This window comes from Amia ocellicauda, chromosome 17 (genome assembly GCF_036373705.1).
Source record: "Amia ocellicauda isolate fAmiCal2 chromosome 17, fAmiCal2.hap1, whole genome shotgun sequence".
In the NCBI taxonomy this organism is placed as follows: Eukaryota; Metazoa; Chordata; class Actinopteri; order Amiiformes; family Amiidae; genus Amia; species Amia ocellicauda.
This window is the reverse complement of record NC_089866.1, coordinates 25,407,239-25,426,832: the sequence shown is the minus strand read 5'-3', so window position 1 is coordinate 25,426,832 and position 19,594 is coordinate 25,407,239. Positions and strand designations below refer to the sequence as shown.

The window sequence follows — 19,594 nt, the reverse complement described above, 5'->3', positions numbered from 1 at the left end:
GGGCAGTTTGGTTACATTTTCATCCACATTGGGGGTTGTGTTAATGAACTGTATACTAGGCATAGGCTCAAATACTCAAAAGGATGTTAGTATGATTACTTGTGAATTCTGGGAGAGAATACAAATTAAGCTTTTGTCTATATTAAATAAACTGTGTGACATTATCCTAAGGGGTGTGACATTTGAAATCACACTGTACCTCTAGCCTCCCCCGTTTTAGCATGAACATTAAAAAAAAAAAAAAAAACGGGGGGAAAAAAATAGCATATTCAAGGAGGGAAAACATTTCAAATGCCCTACTATATACACATTACAAAAAGTTAATTCCAATATCTGGTACAGTTGTATAGCAATAATACTAGGGGGCATATTTGTACCCATTATGTAGATCAGACTTGCATAATGTGGAGGTGTATTCTGGGTAGGATAATGAGGTTTACTATATATTATACCTGCTTTTCTGTTGTGTGGATAGAGACTGCTTACTGGGGTCTTGGGCTTTTCATTGAAATATTAAAATACACTAATATACTAATACATTTAATAGGGTGGGCCAATGAACTCCTGAAAGCCTCCAACGCAAATGTCCTGTTGAACGGCTGCACTAAACCAATAGGACTGCTGCTGGTCAGGATTCCTGCCAAGTTGAAATATCAGTTATGAGGTAGTGGGAATAGTCCTATCTTTGGACTTAGACTTAGTTTTGGTTTGGCAGGAGAGGCTATGATTGTACACTCCTTGTATCATAAAGCTTGCTGAACATTTCAGAGGTCAAACGCAGCACGGTCTTTAACAGATTCAATTTTAGTGTGGGGGGCAGAGTAAATGTATCCGAATCTGCCTCATTCATACCCACAGACAAATGATGTTATCTAGTCTTGATAGAGCCAGTGTTTAAATGCTCAAACATCCCAAGCAAAGCCTAGAACTAGACGGACAGATTTTGAAACATTAAACTGGGGTCATAGAATTAAAAGCACAGGAAATGGAGAGTTTTTACACATTTTATTGGGCTCAGATTAAATACAAATGTACATAAAACAAAAGGAGAGGATGGCCAAGGATGATCAAACTAAAAACACAGCAGAGAAACCAGCAGACAAACTCACTTGGCAGGGGGAAATCTGAAAAAGAAAATACAACCTAAAAATTGGCTCTCCCCCCTCCACCTAGTTGTATTGCTTTAAGATGTAGTTTGACATGCCAAGTTATTTTGGATGAAGACAGTGAAAACCGGTCAGTTATGGCAGTCTGGGAGAATGGGAAGGAAATGCTTTTCTCTTCAAATTCAAGCATGGAAGCAAAAGACAAAAAGGAAATGGTGCAAAGGAAAATGGTCTGCAAATCTTGCCGGTGCCAACATATGCCACATCCCCCCTATGGCAAGAATGGCTTTAAAAGAACCTGCTATGCAATGGCTTGTTGTTCAATGACAAGCAGACTTCACATTGTTGTATACTACACTCAGTAGAAACCATTTCAGTATTTACTTACAGAAAACCTGGTAAACTGTGCAAATTTTAAGATTCACATTAAAAGGAGCCATTCAGGCCTGATATTTTCAATCATATTGTATGCTTGTGCTCCGTTCCCACTGCTTTAGTTCAAATTTTACTGACTTCCTATAACATATTGCAACCTGTAAAAGCATTTTAGATGGTTCTCATTATGAAGAATACAATGGGAACTAGGTATTTACTGTGCAATATGAACTATTACAGCAAAAATAGATTCAAGCCAGACCTTTTTTGGTAAGCCAAAACACCTACATTGTCTCATTTCCTTTTATGCAACTTCCTTTCAGATGCTATTTTCTCTGTGTTAGTCAGCATGTCAACCATAAGCAGAACAAAGAGGATGACAAAAATGTAACTGGATATGCCACAAGACTCTGACCTAAAGAGTGACCTAAATCATAGAAATTACAATTTTACATGGAGACTAATGCAAGTGTGCTTCTACTAAAGTGATGCTAAAAATAAATGTAAATAAAAAGATGGCCCCTTTTTCACTTAGGCCAAGGTGCATTTGCCAAGAAAGCTAAGTTAGGAGATAAAACCACAAAATAAACCTTAAGATTAAGAAGTGCTCTAATATAACAGTGTCAGAAGACTTGAGGTAAACTTCAGTCGGTGGTGTGGGATGGTATGCAAAACAAATTCACAGCTTCAAAAATGTCTTTCCAGCTTAGTGTCAGTACCTTGTTCATGTTAGGACTTTTTAAGTTTGGTTTGCCAGTCACCAAAAGAGTAAACAAAAAATGGTTTTGACACTGCTGGAAACATGTACATGGTTAGCTTGATACCACAGCCTACTTGCCAAAAGGAGCCTAGCTTGAAACCAGAAGCACACACTGGCCATTGCTTTTTCTGTTAAGAAAACAAAACATTTAAGGCAGCTGTGATTAACTGATAATGTTACAGCCTTTTTGGGGTAGATAACACATCGAAAGGGGTTACATTTTTCCAATAGGGGTTTCAAAATTGTGGGAGTAAAAAAATAGCAGGGTGAGGGATACAGAATGGGATTTTTTTTAATTCTCCTCGTTCACAGCTTGTCCAAGCACCAGAAACAATCAAAACCCAAGAAATTGCATAAGAAACCTGGTATAAAGTAGAAACCGTTCAGCAGCAGATAAAAAAGCAAGTTCATTTACAATAGTGACTTATCTTACATTGTTTATAACACTCTTCAAAATAAATAAATTAAATGTACAACTCCAGGCAGGAAATCATCAGCTGGTAGGTTCTCTCCATTCAGCTTTCTTCAGAACAACCACACGTGGCTCTTTTTTTTTTTTTGTCCCCCCTCTTCCCCACCCCCCCCTCCAAAGCAAGAGGGCAAAATACATATCCTTTATTGAAGAGCACATTTTCTTCGGGAAGAGTTATTTCCTAGATCTGTTTAAAAACAAAAATGACAAAAATTAACTACTATAGATTCATTGGGTGGGGGTACAATTTAGGCTAGTCATGGATTTTATCCTGCAGTTAAAGTAAGACCGTAGGCCACTACGCCTTACCACACAAAACAATATCGTAATCTCCAAGACTGCGAGAGAGGAGACTGGCAAGTCATTTCTAAAGCCAGATTCAGATCAATTAATAAACTCCACATTCACAGAATTTATAACGTATACACCTTTAAATACAGGGATTATAAAAATCTTCCTCTTCAGCAAATAACAGTAGATGTCAAGTGATTTGAAGAAAGATACACATCTGTGAGTATTTCAACAGCTGGCCTGGGAGCTTTAATAATATTACGAAATCATTAGGTCTGCCACCCACATCTGCTGCCCATACAGTGATTTAGGAATGAACACACACACTTTTGCTGCATTTCCACTTGTTCAAGGGACCACTGGAAGAACATCCCCATGACCAACAAGCATTAAGATTGGTAAGAACACTGTGGTGATGTCACAAGACAAGGACTACTCTTAGTTTAAAAAAGAAAAACCAGAGTAGACTGCAGAGGAAAAATCAGTAGCAATAGGAGCTAAACAAATGTTCTTGACAAAATTAAGCTACTTTATTTACGTTTATGATTACATTTCTATTAGGATTTTACACATTACAAAAGCTTAAAAATACATCTTTATTAAATATTTTATCATTTAGTACGTATGCAAGACAAAGTTTTTTGGTAAAAGTCAATCAAAATCATGTTAAGTAACAATTTTACTGTTCATACCTATATAAACTATTCAATCATTTAAAACATCCATCTCTCTACCATGATTTATTATGAAAGCCTTGACATTTGTATGGGACACTGATTCAGAGCTGTCATTTATCATCTATTTTAACCAACCGCTTCATCCAGTACACTGTCACTGGTGAGCCAGTCTAAACAAGCAGGCATTGGGCGCAAGGCAGATTTCACCCTGGGTGGGATGCCACAGACACAGATACACCAAATTGAGCACCCAGAGAAAACCCACGATCAAGCCCAGGAGCTGTGAGGCAGCAGCACTAACCACTATGCCACAATATCACCCCCCAATGCTATTTATGTAACATTTAACCTACTTTCCAAACCTGAAATACAATAAAGGGAAAACAATTAAAAATGTTAATGGTTTTGTTTTTAGGTTATATACCCAAAATACAAGTCCCAATTAATATCTATGAAGATCCGCCAATCTAAAATATTATTTTAAAACAGTTTGTAGATCCTGGAACTACCAAGTAAAAATCTGTAGGATAGCATTCTACCTTAGGTTACAAACACATAACAGGCTATGATTTTTCAGAGTTTTGATTGACAAGACAAATAATGTTAATCAACAGGAACAATTTTAATAATTTCACAAGAAACTGATTTCAACCACAAGAACATTCCTATGTTGATTACATTAATATTTTAATGACCTCTGACCATTAGATCTATCTTGTGTAGTTTGATTAGGTATTGATCATAGTAATGTTGCACTATTATGGAATTATTTCTTGTTTAGTTTGTGAACACTGTTGAATAAATGTAGCTTAAAGTGTAAAGGTTTCATACAAATTCTTAAATAAAAAACCACTGCAGCATCCTCCTCTGCAAACTCACAGTTCCCCCCCAACCCCCCAAATGATCTATGTTTGTTGGTTAAGGGGATGTTCATCAACAAGATCAACTCAGCAAAATCAAGTTGTAACCCCCCCCCCACCCCCCATCAGTAAAGTGCTGGAAACATTGGAGAAGTGCTTGGTCTGTGCATAATCCAAAAGCCACTCACCCTGGATCTCAGTAGCAATACGGGCAGTCTAGTCAAAAGCCATCTCTTGGCTTTTCCGTACACACCGTGCAACCTTCCTCTTGAATTCACCATTAGGGTCCTCTCTCCATTCCTTCTGCACCAGACATGGACAAAACAACCTCAGCCAGACTTCAAATGGTGAACAGACCTAATTCCTCAAAAATTCAATGACATCAAACATCTGAAGTTCTGAATGTACTTAAAGACTTAATGTTATTTTTCATACTCAAACTATCTTTGGCAGTTTATAAATTGATTCCTTGTTGCAAGCATTTAAAAAAAAACAACAACAACAAAGTGCCTCAAAGATCTGGAGATTTTTTATGTCCATTTATTTGAAGCAACTTACAAGACGACTTATTTCTTGCATTAAGCACCTTCCCGTTTCAAAAATACAAGTAGGCATGTCAACTAGGCTTCTGCTTAAAGGGATACTTCGGTATTGTGGCATTTTAGCCTGATTGTGCAGTCTGTCAAGGAGTTAAAATTCACATTCTCAAATTATTGTCATAGTATTTCTAACAATACATAGTTAGAGTTTAAAAGAAGAGGTGAGTTTGTCAGAAACAAGTATAGATATTTTGCCTCATAAGAGAGACTGAAACATTTATCAAGTCCAAAAATAAATTTGGTACAGCAGTGACACTTACAGCTGCATCCACGTTGGCTGGCGAGTCACTGTTGGGGTCTGCCAGCATGGAGATGACGCTGATCATGATGGTCTCCACTGTGTGAATGGGCAGCCAGCGCTCCTCTGGCTTCTCGTAGCCAAACTTGTCCTCCCCGGGCTCATGCAGGATGGAGATGCACACATCACCGTTCTTTGCAACTGGGTACCACAGAGATCACCATACCATGAGGTTCCCTGGAGTGCTACATACAGCCCTCACTCCAGGTACAGTTAGCAACCCCCTACCATAGACTATAGTAATTCACTTATAGCTTCCCCTAATTCAACCTTCTCAAGTTTGTACCCCTCCAAGTACTGCCCCTCTCAGTCAAATTCAATCCAACTCATTCAATAGACAACTATAAATCCTTACTGCAACCTTCTTCTATAACTGCTGTAGTTCAGAGTCACAAAGTACTGTGATTTCAGTCCCTGTCAAGCAATTGACACCAGACACTTTGAAGCAGTGAGTAAGATGATCCACTCAAAACATGTAGTGTGCTGACTGTCACATGCCCTTCCCCTGCCTTTTCTCTCTTTAAATGTGCAATAAACTTACCGTTGGGGTGCCAGATCTCTGTAATGAACTTCATCTTCGGAGGCCGCAATGGGTAGTCATAGGGAAAAGTCAGGTATGCCTTGAAAAATCCTCCTTCACTATTTTATTTTCAAAAGAAAAAAACAAAACAAAAAACACAGGGTCATATATGCAGGCAGTCTATGTTACTATTAATACTGATCAAATGTCCCTGTATCTTTTTTGTTGTGGGTTAAAAAATAAATAAAAAAGTGGAGATAAAGCCAAAATGAGAGCGCTTTACAAATCTTTACTTTAGCACAAGCATATCAATTCAGAACTATCCAGTCCTTGTTACAAATTGGCCATTTTCTTCAATTTGTTGTTGTTGTTGTTGCTGTTGCTATCCTTTGCTTTTGCATGGAAGCATGGGGGAAATAAAGTTCCAGTACTTTGCAAACTCAATGTGGGGAAAAAGACACTTACAATAGCGTGTCCTGCGGCCCTATGATGACAACTTCCCACTTGTAGATGTCATCGTCGTCTATCAAGCCAGCTGAAAAGCCTTCCACTGGGTTCTTGTTGAGCTCTGCAATTCAAACAGCCAATGTAACCCAACACCACTCCCTCAGGTACAGAGAAACCATAGGAGACAAAAGACACGAGTGAATGTGATCAAACCCATGGGCAGTAAACAGGACACCGGGGAAAGGCAAACTAGTCGGACAGGTCATAACGTACGTGTAGCTTTTCAGTGGGATCTGCAATGCGGCCATAAATGGGAGCATCCAGACAGTGCAGAACTGTGACAACTGAAAACTGATACTTTTATATGGTTGCAAAACTGAGCGAGCAGGGGAGGGTGAGGCTTATTGCTTATTCAAAGACAAGGTAGAGAAAGATATATGATCTTCTGTGTACATGAATTAGGCTACATTATTACAATGTGTGACCAAGCCTAGGTTTACATTCTCCACACAGTGAAGAAATTAAGTCAATTATTCCACACTTCAATGAGGCCATAATTTCATCACATGGATGGCATTTTTCTAAAACCAATGGGGGCACAAAAAAGAATGAAAATGGTGGATTCAAAACTAAACAAAATAATGTGTCCATTAAGTTGTTAAATTATGGGCCCTTTGAATCTGAGTGGTGACAGTACATTGAAGGAGTGATAAAGGAGTTATCAGTCCAATCAAACCCTAAGAGAGATCAGGATAAATGAGGAAGAGGTACTAAAGGAACCAGCAGAATTAAAAACAAACAAATCGCCTGGGCCAGATGGTATATTTCCAACAGTACCTGAAGAAATTAGGGAAATTATTTATAGGCCGCTAATTAAACTACTCCAAATGACCCTTAGAACAGGGGATGTGCCAACTGACTGGAATATGGCAAATGTCATACCTATCCACAAGAAAGGGAACAAACCTGAGCCAGGAAATGACAGACCAATCAGTCTCAACTGCATCACTTGTAAAATGTTGGGGAAAAAAATGATTAGACAGAAAATAGAGGAGCATCTTAATGGAAACCATATTCTTGGAAATGGTCAACATGGCCGACACCTGGCAGATTAAATTCAATGTGGATAACTGCAAGGTATTGCATGCAGGTAATAAAAAATATCCACTATAATTACACTATGGGAGGAATAGAACTAGAAGTAAAGCATGAGAAAGTGAGGAGTCCATATAGACACTTTCTCCATCCAAACAATGTGGGGAAGCAATAAAAAAGGCAAATAAAAATTTAGGGTATATTGTCAAAGGTATAGAATTGAGAACAAGGGCAGTAATGTTCAGACTGTACAATGCACTAGTTAGAGCTCATCTGAAATACTGTGGACAGTTCTGGGCTCCACACTTCAAGAAAGATATCACTGCTCTAGAGGCAGTTCAGAGGAGAGCAACCAGACTTATTTCAGGTCTGAAGGGAATGTCCTACTGAGAGACTGAGGAACTGAACCTTTTCACCCTGGAACAGAGGAGACTACATTGGGACTTGATCCAAGTCTTCAAAATCATGAAAGGCATCCACTACTTCAAACCAGAGGAGCTTTTCCAGAGCAGCAGGGACACACACACCCGGGGACACAGATGGAAATTGGGCTTCAAGGCATTCAAGATGGAAAACAGGAGACACTTCGTCACACAGTTGTCACAATCTGAACAAACTCCCCAGCGTTGTGATTGAAGCTGAAAATTTGGGAACATTTGAAAACAGACTGCATAGGATCATTGGATCACTTAGTTACTAATGGACACTAAACGAGCATGATGGGTCGAATGGCCTCCTCTCGTTTGTAAACTTTATGTTCTTAAGAAAAAAATAAATCTGCATAAAAATCGCATAAACCTGAAGGAGCAGACACAGGGGTAAACGGTATTATGTAAGAGTTATCTCCCTGACTTAACGGACGTGCTCATCTCAGTTTGCCAACATGGGGACAATTCTCATGGAATTGTGGGAATTACAAGTTGAGCAACGCAACAGGATCGGCTTTCACAACCAGGGTCTGGCCCTGAAAACATTAGAATACGCTTAACTGTGATGTTAAAATTAGTATTCAAAAACAATGTGCGCTCCCCTCCCAAAAAAAGTCAGCTGTTCTCATCCTTAGCCTGAGCCACTACATGTGGGTTTATTAGTTATTACGCAGTCCTTGTTAGCAAGACTGCTTGGTTTACTTGTGGTGCAGAAATGCATTTCGAGTGGTGTAATAATACTATTAATCTAACTGGTTCTGACCTGGCCTGTGTATCACGGTGCAGTAATCAAATTGAAGGCTCGGCTAATTAGTAGATTTCCTTACAGACATTTCAATCACGTTGCGACGCGTTCCGTCTTTGATTATTTTTTAAACAACGCCTTCAAATCTAAATAAACGGTCTTTTCATAATATTAACTAATCCACCTCGATTGTAGCATACATTTATATAAGCGTACGGTGTGCAAATCTAAACGGTTTTATCATTAGCGATGCTTACCCAATAACATTTTATTTAAAAATCTGAAAAAACAATAGACGATGTAAAATAATCGCAATCTGTACAATGACGAAGTAAGCAAAAAGCGATCTCTCGAGGGGGAAATAAGACTTTCGTATCCGAGTTAAAGAATAACTATTGCCGTGTAAACAAATAAGAGATCCGCAGAGACTTTTGATTAAGGCTATATTTATATATTCAGATTTTTGTTGTTGTTGTTATTTGTTTCGTGTTGTTTTTTTTGGTTGTTGTTTTTTACCTGCCAGTTGTTTTCGAAGCAGAAGCGCTGATTGTTCAGTCATGGTATGGGGACTTGTTAAAAAAAAATGATGTGGTTATCTGTAAAAGAATACTGATATATAAATAAAAAAAGAAATGAAATCTACTGACTCCTTCCTGCTGATTCTTTCGCTGCCTGTCTGACACATTTAGGGCTCCCGGAGTGCTTTAAGCTCCCTAAAGCGCATGCGCGCTGGTCCGGAGTCACCGAGGCAGACCTGGAAAAAGCCTGAATTAATATACCTACTAGACCTCTTTGAAGACGTACCAAAGGGGTAAAAGCAAACCATTACATCTGTAGCACAAATTTATAGTTTAAACACGCTTCCATAGCCTTTTACACATTTCAGTGAAATCTTTTTTGGGGGGCGTTTAATTAATTTGTTTTTAAAAGAAAATGTGAAGTTTTTAAGTGGCCAGCCGAAGACCAAACTGCGAAGGACCCCACATTGAAGTCACCCGAAGCGCCATATTTGATGCAAAAGGAGTAGGTGATCATAACTAGGAGATATTGACAGGTGTCCTGTTGTTTTGTCCGTCGTAGCAGATTCGCAGAAGAAAAACAAACAAACAAGCCATAACATGAATGTCATAGACCATGTCCGAGAGATGGCAGCGGCTGGGCTGCACTCCAATGTCAGGATATTGAGCAGCCTGTTGCTGACAATGAGCAACAACAACCCGTATGTATCTAAATAGCGTTAGATATCTCGTTTTATGTACAGATAATTGGTAATGTGACGCCTGTGTCACATTTATTGCATTTGTTAAAATTATTTATTTAAATAAATAAACAAAAATCTTTGTGTGATGAATGTATCGTTGAAGTGTTCTGCGACTGGACGCGATGTCGTGCCCTGCTTTTAAGTATTTGTTTACAATCGATTCACCAAGGAATTGTTATTAACAACTGCTATATACTATTACTATTACTACCACTACGCGGTGTTAGATAGTATAATTAAGTCTGATATAATCAAATATAAAAGATGAGATAAGTGTATCCGAAACGATGTACTAGATCCGCCCATACAGTGGTGTAATGTAACCGACAGTGATGATGGTCAATCCCTTCAAAATAGTCCCATTGTAAAGTACTAATAATACTACTACTGCTGCCGATGATGATGATGATACTAGTAATAAGAATACATTATTATTGTTGTGTTGTTAAGTGAAGTCTTCAATCATGTTTTAGAGTAAAGAAACGTAAAGAATGTTCACGTATTTGTTTTACTTGGTTACATTAGAAAGGGTCCTTTTTTCTCTCCCTCTCTCGTCAGTGAGTTGTTCTCGCCGGCGCACAAGTACCAGTTGCTGGTGTACCATGCGGATGCCCTGTTCCACGACAAGGAGTACCGTAATGCGGCGTGCAAATACAGCATGGCTCTGCAACAGAAGAAGGTGTTGAGCAAGACGTCCAAAGTGCGCCCTTCCACCGGGAGCACTGCGTCTTCTCTGCAAGCACAGGTACACTGCTCACCTCTGGGGTTGCTGCTTAATGTCCTAAGACCTAGAGTTATGGTCAGAACTATTCACACCCCTTCATTTGAAATGGAGTTGTTCTGCAATTTATTTAGTTTAATAATACAAATAATAATAATAATAAAAAAACAACACTGATTCTTCCTATTGAAAACTAAGATTCCACTTGAATGGGTTGAGACGGGATGTGTAAAGTTTGCACGGCCAAATACTTACCTAGAACTTAAATAGAAATACTTAACTCAATCAGCTGGAATCTTTAATATTTTTCTAGGTAAATGACATTGATTGGCTTTGTGCTTCTCTTTGGAGAACAACATTTCCCTTTGCTGTAAAAACAATTATTTTGTCTTTCCTTGTGTACCTGTGTTCATTAAACTTGTACAGTGCTTTGAGATATTGTTTGACAGGCACTATATAAAACAGTCTAATTATAGTCTGTGTCTATGAGGGGTTAAAGAAACAAGAATGTGTGTAGAGAAAGAGGAGGGTTTTTCTATAGGCAGAATGGCCTGGAATGCTGACTGAACAGAGAGAAGGGAGAAGAATGCTGAGGGCAGCTGTATGCAATACTGTATGTACCTACTATACCCAGTGCCAAAAGATTCTCTTCACATAGTTACCTACTGGTTAATATTGCCTGTGAGGAATAACAATAATGAATCCTTGAAATGGAATTCAACTGTGTTTAAGAGCACCCATAGTTTCAGCTTGTGTATACATGTTATTTTATGGCCTGTGAAACCGAGCCTATACTGCCAACTGCATGTAACACCTGAACCTGTCTGCTTTCCCAGAGTCTTCCCTCTGAGATTGAAGTGAAGTACAAGATCGCAGAGTGTTACACCATTCTCAAATTGGACAAAGATGCCATCGCTGTGCTAGATGGGATTCCCTCCAGACAGAGAACTCCTAAGGTGGGCAACCTTGCCATTGTCCTGTATGTTAAATGTAATTCTATATATTTTATATGCAGCACCTTGTGTACTATTTGCATATGGAAAGCTCAGGGATTTGTGTGCTTCTCTATATTTTTAGATCAATATGATGTTGGCTAACCTGTATAGAAAAGCAGGGCAGGAGCGTTCTGCAGTGACCAGCTATAAGGAGGTTCTGAGACAGTGCCCTCTCGCCCTGGATGCTATCATTGGTAAGGTTTTAATTTAGTTTTCCTCGGGTTAATCCTTCCCTTTACATTTATTTATTTTAATCATATCAGCTTTAAGCATTGGATTAATATGGAAAAGCTAACTGTATTTGAAAGTAGAAAGAACACACTCCACTATGATTGTTTTTTTATATATATATATATATATATATATATATATATATATATATATATATATATAATGAATACTGAACCAACATCAGTTGCATTATGGGGAATCTGCACTTGCGGTACCCTTAGAAAGACTACAGATAAACATGACTCTTTTGCAATAAAAACATAAAAAAAAATACACAAAAGTTGATCACTTTATTCATGCTATAGCTGAAAGGGAATGCACTGTTGTACATTCTTCTTACTGTTATTTATTGTGTATTTATACAGAAACGTTTTTCCCCGTTACTTGGACACCTGCACCATTAGATTTTGTATATGCCGTTTTTGTTTGTCATGTCTTGGTAAGCAGTCTGGGTATTTTTGCAGGCCTACTGTCTCTGTCAGTGAAAGGAGCAGAAGTGGCTTCAATGACCATGGATGTGATTCAGAGCATCCCCAATCTGGACTGGCTGTCAGTGTGGATCAAAGCCTATGCTTTCATACATGCTGGGGACAACCTGAGAGCAATCAATACTATCTGGTGAGGCAGCTGGCTTTCATTTTGTTTGTGGCCCCCTTACATTTGTCTGTAGGTAGTATTTGTCACGTCACATTTCACATTTTGGCGATCAGATCTTTAAGAGAGGCAGTTCTTTCCTGCCTCAGAGATCTGTTACCCAAATTGTTTGTCAGTCTTACTCCATACACCTATGAAAATGAATTTAAAAAGTTTAAAATTCAAATTGTAAAGCATTTAAAAACATCTGTGGTTGCTGCAAAAACACAATGTTATCTTAAGAGCCATATAGTCCTGAATATTACTCCTGATGTCCATCTGAGCAACAATGATCTAAAGGCAAATGTGCGCAAATTGGCTTTTATCACGGACTGCATATCCAAAATATAAATTTAACTATTTCTTAATGGGCAGTATATAATAAATATATGTATTCAGCGTTATTTGCAATACTCTGAGCTGCAATACATAGGCTACGATTGTGTCGTTTCTCGTTGGTCCTGTAGTTCCTGGCTCATAAATTATTTCTATTATCTTGTATCTGTCTACATTTATTTTTCTGTACTATCTTGGATTGTATTTTAATTTTCTGTATCCTTTATTGCAATTTTGTTTCCTTCTAAAATACAAACCCACGAGTGAAATGGACGTCATACATGGGCCGCAATCATGATAAATGGGTCATGTGTGTATCTCTGGTCTAAGGTCATTTGTAACATCAAACTTCATGTTCAAGGCTTTTGGTGGGATTTAATACAGTTATTAAGGAACAATATCTACATTTAATAAAGTAATTATTTAGGCATTTGGCATTTGGAAGTGCTGAATCATCTTACTCACGATTGTCTTTTTTCCCATCTTTACTCCATAATCTGCAAGTCCTAAGATTCCTTTTAAAATTCGATTCTTGCACGTCTCTTCAAAGGGAGTTAAAAGCAAAGTGCTGAAATGTGTTTCATAAGAACGCCTGGAATATGCTTGTGTGTGAGTGTTGCTACACAGTGTGTGTCCAGTTTAACAGTTATATGCAGTATTGCTGACCAGTTGAGTTTTTTCCTCCTAAGCTCCTTGGAAAAGAAGTCATTGCTGCGTGACAATGTTGATTTGCTGGTGAGCCTGGCAGACCTGTACTTCAGAGCCGGAGACACAAAGAACTCTATCCTTAAATTTGAGCAGGCACAGATGTTAGACCCCTACTTGATAAAAGGTAAGACTGCACTCCACATGTGGCTCTTCCCTCAGGAGACATAACCAGATCTGTACTAGACACTTTTGAGATGCATCTTACTTCAATCTTTACATATCTCTCTTTGCCAGATCAGCTGTAAATGTGCTTGTATCATAAGACAGCCTATACCACATCTGCTAATCGATCTAGATTTTTAAACATACTATTCATCAGCTTATAATGGTAAATAATAACAAGCAAGGTGCAGTTTTATCAGTGTGAGTGCAGTGTGATCTCTGGTTCAGTTTTCACTCCAATGTGCGATCGGGATGTTCTGCCCTTGCTCGAAACTCGGCTGTAAATTCCACCTGTAAGCAGATGATGAGTGAAATAGTTGGAACTGGTCATGCAAAAGGAGAAATAGACTTTATAAATTACATGATATTAGAAGTGACATTTGTTTTCCTAAGAGAATCTTTTCAAGTTTCTCTGTCACAAGGGAATTAATTTTGAAAAAAACAAAACATTATGACTTCACTTCCAAGGGGTGTTGTTTCCTTACTCACCGAGCTCACAGTTTGTTGTGTGTTTGTCCACAGGGATGGATGTGTATGGGTACCTGATGGCTCGTGAGGGGCACCTGGAGGATGTAGAGGTTCTGGGAGGGAGGCTGTTCAACATCTCGGACCAGCATGCTGAGCCCTGGGTCATATCGGGGTAGGAGTCAGGGAGGGATGCATATATATAGCTTTGTCGTGTATTTTCTTTGACAGTTTTATCCCAATAATGAGTAACAATCCTATTTCAGCTCATTAGCAACAAACACACTCGCACGTGGTACGCTAATGAAGGCTGTACCCAGTTACGGACTTGAAATGCAGCTGAATCCAGTGAAAGCCCAGTTACCCTAAACCTGTCAGTGGGATCCCAGAGAAACACTCTACACTGGTTAAAAATGAATGTCTGTAGGCCTAAATGCATGTATTTGTTTGTTCTGCAATGCAGGTGCTACAGTTTCTACAGCAAGCGGTACTCAAGGGCTCTGTATCTGGGGGCCAAGGCCATCCAGCTGAACAGCAACAGCGTGCAGGCTCTGCTGCTGAAGGGGGCCGCGCTGCGCAACATGGGCCGCGTGCAGGAGGCCATCATCCACTTCCGGGAGGCCATGCGGCTCGCCCCCTGCCGGCTCGACTGCTACGAAGGCAAGGCCATAGCGCTCCTCACAGTGTCAACCCTGCTCCTACAGGTCCCCCAGTGTACATACATTTCTCTGTAAAACCTGTACCTGAACTATCTCCAGGTGTTCAACCAATCGCCTGGCAATGGTTTAAACGTTCTGGTTCAGCATTTCTAGTTTGCTGAGGTAATTAAGGACGAAGTTGGGACTAAAACCTGCCGACTCTAGGACTAGGGGTTACAACCACTGCTCTACATGAACACCACAGGCAGGGTCAGGCAACCTTAGCAATTAGCAACTGATTAAATTAAATGACCCCGTGTAGTCCCCCCCCCAATGTTTTAGTCTCCTAATAATGGCTTAAATTAAAGAATTAAGGCTTGTTATGGGATGAAAACCAGAAAGTCCTGCAGCCCAGACATGAAGGAGTTGCCCAGCCTCAAGTGTTAATTGCAATTTACTACATTAACCAAAAGGCCTGCTTATTCGATCATAATGACATGTGTCCCAGTCTCTATCAGTTTGTCATTTAAGGGGGATGGTGAGCTGTAAAATATGTTGCATTGGGGCTGTGTGTGAGGTGGGATGGAGCCCCCTGGGGTAAAGAAGAAAAAAATACTTTGATATGCTTGCAGGTCTGATCGACTGCTACCTGGCATCCAATGGCATCCGGGAGGCGATGGGAATGGCCAACAACATCTACAAGACTCTTGGAGCCAACGCCCAGACCCTCACCATCCTGGCCACAGTGTGTCTGGAAGACCCCATGACCCAGGAGAAGGCCAAGACCCTGCTGGACAAGGCGCTGGCCCAGAGACCGGACTACATCAAGGCTGTGGTCAAGAAGGCTGAATTGCTGAGTGAGTCTTTACTGAGCAGTGCATTACTTCAGTTCTATTTCTTTACTTTTATTAATAACCCCTACTTAATTCTAGTTATAGTTACTTTGACTTTTAGTTACTGCTGTTAAACTGAATTTCATTTTAATGTTATCTTTATCAGGATGATGAAGATTTTGGAATGGCTAGTGAAATAATTGGTTGTCTTCCAATTATATTGCCGTATGTTCTACTTTTTATTAATTAAAATTAGACATTTTCTTTATTTACAGTTATGTCTATGTAGATATCTGTCATTATTATAATTAATAGATTTTAAGAGATGGTCTTCCAAAACTTTGAAACCATCCAGATAAGTGATTTTGAACACAGCGAGGATCTGGATCAGTGTGGATCCTTTTTCTCTCTCCAGACAATTATACAATTGTATTATAGTTCTCTTGATTTCAAGTATAAGCAGTGTGATGCACTCCAGGGTTTTGGAAAATATGTGCTGATATTTATATTTATTTAAATATGACCCAGGGTCATTATGCCATCTGATACTGCAATGTATTTATTTGATTATCCTGATGGTTACAGTTACTAAAGAGGGAAACTATGGAAACAACAAATGGGATCTTGAGGCACATTTCCCAATAGTGAACTTTTAATTTCACCTGGCTTGTTGTTGATCGTTCCATTAGGACCGTAGTTTGATATATTTTTCTCTTCCTCAGGCCGAGAGCAGAAATATGAGGAGGGCATTGCTCTCCTGCGAAATGCCTTGGCCAATCAGAGCGACACTGTCTTGCACAGGATTCTGGGTGATTTTCTGGTGGCTGTCAATGATTATCAGGAGGCCATGGACCAGTACAGTATCGCCCTGAGGTAAGAGAGGGCTGGGGGCATGCTCAGTACTGTATCTTTTATGTATAGTATTTGATTCTACAAATATATTTTCTAATATTTTTTCCAACGTCCTATCGGCTTGTGAAAGGAATTTCCTGAGCTGTGTTTTTTTGAATTTGAGTTACCTTGGATAGTAGGTGACAGACTAATAATACTACTAATATATTGTATGCACTACAGATAAGTAATACACTATTAGAAAAACGGCGAATTTGTGTCTTTTCATTCACCTAAATTCAGAAAAAAACAACATGAATTTACAGTATAATCGTAAATCTTGAAACTACTCGCTTCTAAACCTTTTGTAGTCATTTTTGTATTACTTTAGTATAAATACATGTTAATTTGGATTCATATGTTGTTTTCTGACTTTCTGTGAACGAAAAGACACACATTCGCCCGTTTTCTCATTGGAAATGGGTACATTTCAAAATATCACTGTCCTGGTCACAAAAGCAAAGTTTGTGGGAAATAATTTTCTATAATTCTGAGGCATAAGCAATTAGGAAATAACACTTACTACCCAGGAACAAAAAAAAAAAAAAAAAATTGTTACACAGTGTAGTTAACTGTCCAGAAAGCGTCCGGACACTTAAGCCAGTGGAAACACTAATTTAAGCGTCCAGGGCCGGATGGGTCCAGATGAGTCCGCCAGTGGGAACGCGGTATAAGGCTCGCGGTAAGGACATTTCTTAGAACTGTACTTTTGTGTGAGGTTAAGATCTGCTTCCCTCTACTGGTGGTCTTTGATAACAACACTTGAATTAAACAATTTCAGCAAAAACACACATCCCATTCCTGAAGGACCCCAGGGAGTCTGTTCAGATTGGGTGTCCATCTTGCTCCGAATCACTCACGGCTCTTTCTGCAAACAGTGTCTGAAATGTACCCAATGTTAATGTCCACTTGCGATCCCTGTTCCCCTGCTGAGTGTTTACTATTCCATGGGGTTGATTATCCATGCCATACATCCCACTACATAAATGAAACCTTAGCATTTCTATCCAAAGACAAAAGAGACTGAGTTCCTTTTAGCCGGCGGGGCATGGTGGGAGACTTAACTGCTGTGCTTATGTTGCATGTGCAGCCTGGATCCCAATGACCAGAAGTCCTTGGAGGGCATGCAGAAGATGGAGAAGGAGGAGAGCCCTACAGAGGCCACAGTGGAGGAAGATGTGGACGACATGGAGGGCAGCGGGGAGGACGGGGACCTGGAAGGCAGTGATAGTGAGGCAGCGCAGTGGGCCGACCAGGAGCAGTGGTTTGGCATGCAATGACCCCACCCCTTCCACGGGGCAAAACTCTGACTGGGCAGACCGTGGGTACCCCTCTGAACATTGGCTGCACTTCCTGTACCTCTTTTAAGTTTACTCTGAGCTGTCTTTCTGAATTTCCACAAAACAGTGTTTTTACTATGATTTAATGTTTTATTTGTTTCCTGTCTGTCTGTGGGGGGTCATTGTTGGAATCTGTTCTGTGTAACCAGTGGCCTATCTAAGTGACCACGGTTGGGGGTGGGAGGGGGGCACCCAAATGTTTCCAGTCAACAAGTTTGAAATCATGGAAGAATCCTGGTATTCCTTCACTTCTGTGTTGAGGATGTCATTTCAGATTTGGTTAGTTTTGCTTTGAGACACGATTTTGGATTCGGAAGACATTGCGTTACGTGACATTTTCCCTGCTGCTCCTATACATTTAAAAATGTTTTTTGGTTTTCTGTTTCTGTGCACAGCCTTGTTCACTACCCTCTTTGCAGGTCTCAGTCACAGAAAAAGCAAGAAACTGAAATCTAGCTTGTAGATGTTATAAAGAGAAAAGACATCACAAAGCGCAAGATATGCCTTACTATATAAGAGAGATTACTTTTAGGAACAATTTAGTTGTTTTTGATTTGTCTTTTGCTAGAACTGGGATTGTTAGGCATGTCTGCAGGAGGAAGTGCTTTTTCATTTAATTATTTTCAGCATTAGTGAATACGGGCAAGATAAAGTGCCATAGCTTGACTCTTACTGTATAAGTGTGTGCTTTTATACTACCACTAACATCGAGTCTATATCCCATAAATTTGGTTTAGTGGTATTATATACTGAATTTTCTATTGGGTTTCATGGCAATGGTATACAGTGCTTGAAAGCCCAGTATGTTTGACCTTGTGAAGCCACAGACCGTCTCTTGCCATAATAGGTGCACTGAATTGAAGCCTGCACTGTTTTCTTAATGTGAATAGCAGCAGTGGCTGACTATTATATAATATAATATAGCTATTATTTCAATCATATTAGGAACCAGAAAATGCAGTGTTGACCCAGACTGTTCAGCTACAGACTAAGTTATATACTTCAGATTTCATGTTTCATTCTTTTTTGCTGCAGTGATTTCTAGGTACTGTATTTTAGTGCACTTGGGTGTAGAATGGGGTTTGTCAGAATCAAAACCGAGGAGCTTTTTATTTCTTCTTTCCTTAACTTAGGGGTATAACATAGCAAAAGGGTAAATGCTTCTGAAAAACTGATAATTTAAAAGGTTAATATTTGTCTGTAACTATGGACCCTTAAACCAGTTGGAATCCTGCAGCCTTAGCTCAAACTAAAGGCACTATTAATGTTTTCATATTTTTTTTACCAGTTCAATAAGAGAGAGGACAGGGGGTTTGAATGTTTTGGTGTAATCATGATAAACTTTTATCCCAAGTGTTTTCTGAGCAATATTGCAAGCAAATGTGCAGAGAAAAAACAAACCTGTTTTTCTAAAGAATAAATAAATAGATCCTCTTATGTACAGAAAACAATTGCTGTTTATAACAATGTGTGGTGTACTGTATATACAATTTACACTTGTGTAGTTGGAAGTGTAAGAAATAAAAAATGAAATCATGGTGTTATCTGGATCTGTAATATCTTCCTACAATCTCCCATGATTCAGGTTGTAGCTGCTTTGAGCAGCCTGTGATAAATCAGCATTATGGTTTTCAGTTATGAATGATTTGTGATCCAGAGATCTATTAGGATGTAAAATATTCAGCTGCATTTGTAATGAGGGTATCT

The 19,594-nt window shown here is 39.2% G+C and overlaps 2 protein-coding genes across 4 annotated transcripts; one reads left to right on the top strand and one right to left on the bottom strand.

The window, feature by feature from the left end:
• Window positions 1–990: 990 nt before the first annotated feature.
• Window positions 991–9,387, bottom strand: ube2g1b (ubiquitin-conjugating enzyme E2G 1b (UBC7 homolog, yeast)). Of its 2 annotated transcripts, none has more exons than XM_066689645.1 (6): window positions 9,190–9,387; window positions 6,424–6,526; window positions 5,980–6,077; window positions 5,401–5,579; window positions 4,730–4,898; window positions 991–2,900 (listed from the first exon to the last, which is right to left on the bottom strand). In XM_066689645.1, exons 1-5 carry the CDS (start codon window positions 9,230–9,232, stop codon window positions 4,758–4,760), a joined length of 564 nt encoding a protein of 187 aa, XP_066545742.1. In that variant the 5' UTR covers window positions 9,233–9,387; the 3' UTR covers window positions 991–2,900; window positions 4,730–4,757. The 2 variants fall into 2 exon arrangements, with proteins under 2 accessions (XP_066545742.1, XP_066545743.1); XM_066689646.1 differs by having other exon boundaries at window positions 4,730–4,844; window positions 9,190–9,383.
• A 232-nt stretch (window positions 9,388–9,619) lies between these two features.
• On the top strand, window positions 9,620–19,425 carry anapc7 (anaphase promoting complex subunit 7). Of its 2 annotated transcripts, none has more exons than XM_066689643.1 (11): window positions 9,620–9,696; window positions 10,493–10,679; window positions 11,492–11,611; window positions 11,733–11,844; window positions 12,346–12,499; window positions 13,540–13,682; window positions 14,243–14,360; window positions 14,649–14,845; window positions 15,456–15,680; window positions 16,379–16,529; window positions 17,638–19,425. In XM_066689643.1, the coding sequence occupies exons 1-11, from the start codon at window positions 9,686–9,688 to the stop codon at window positions 17,825–17,827; spliced, it is 1,608 nt and encodes a 535-aa protein (XP_066545740.1). In that variant the 5' UTR covers window positions 9,620–9,685; the 3' UTR covers window positions 17,828–19,425. The 2 variants fall into 2 exon arrangements, with proteins under 2 accessions (XP_066545740.1, XP_066545739.1); XM_066689642.1 differs by having other exon boundaries at window positions 9,653–9,892.
• The last annotated feature ends 169 nt before the right edge of the window (window positions 19,426–19,594 follow it).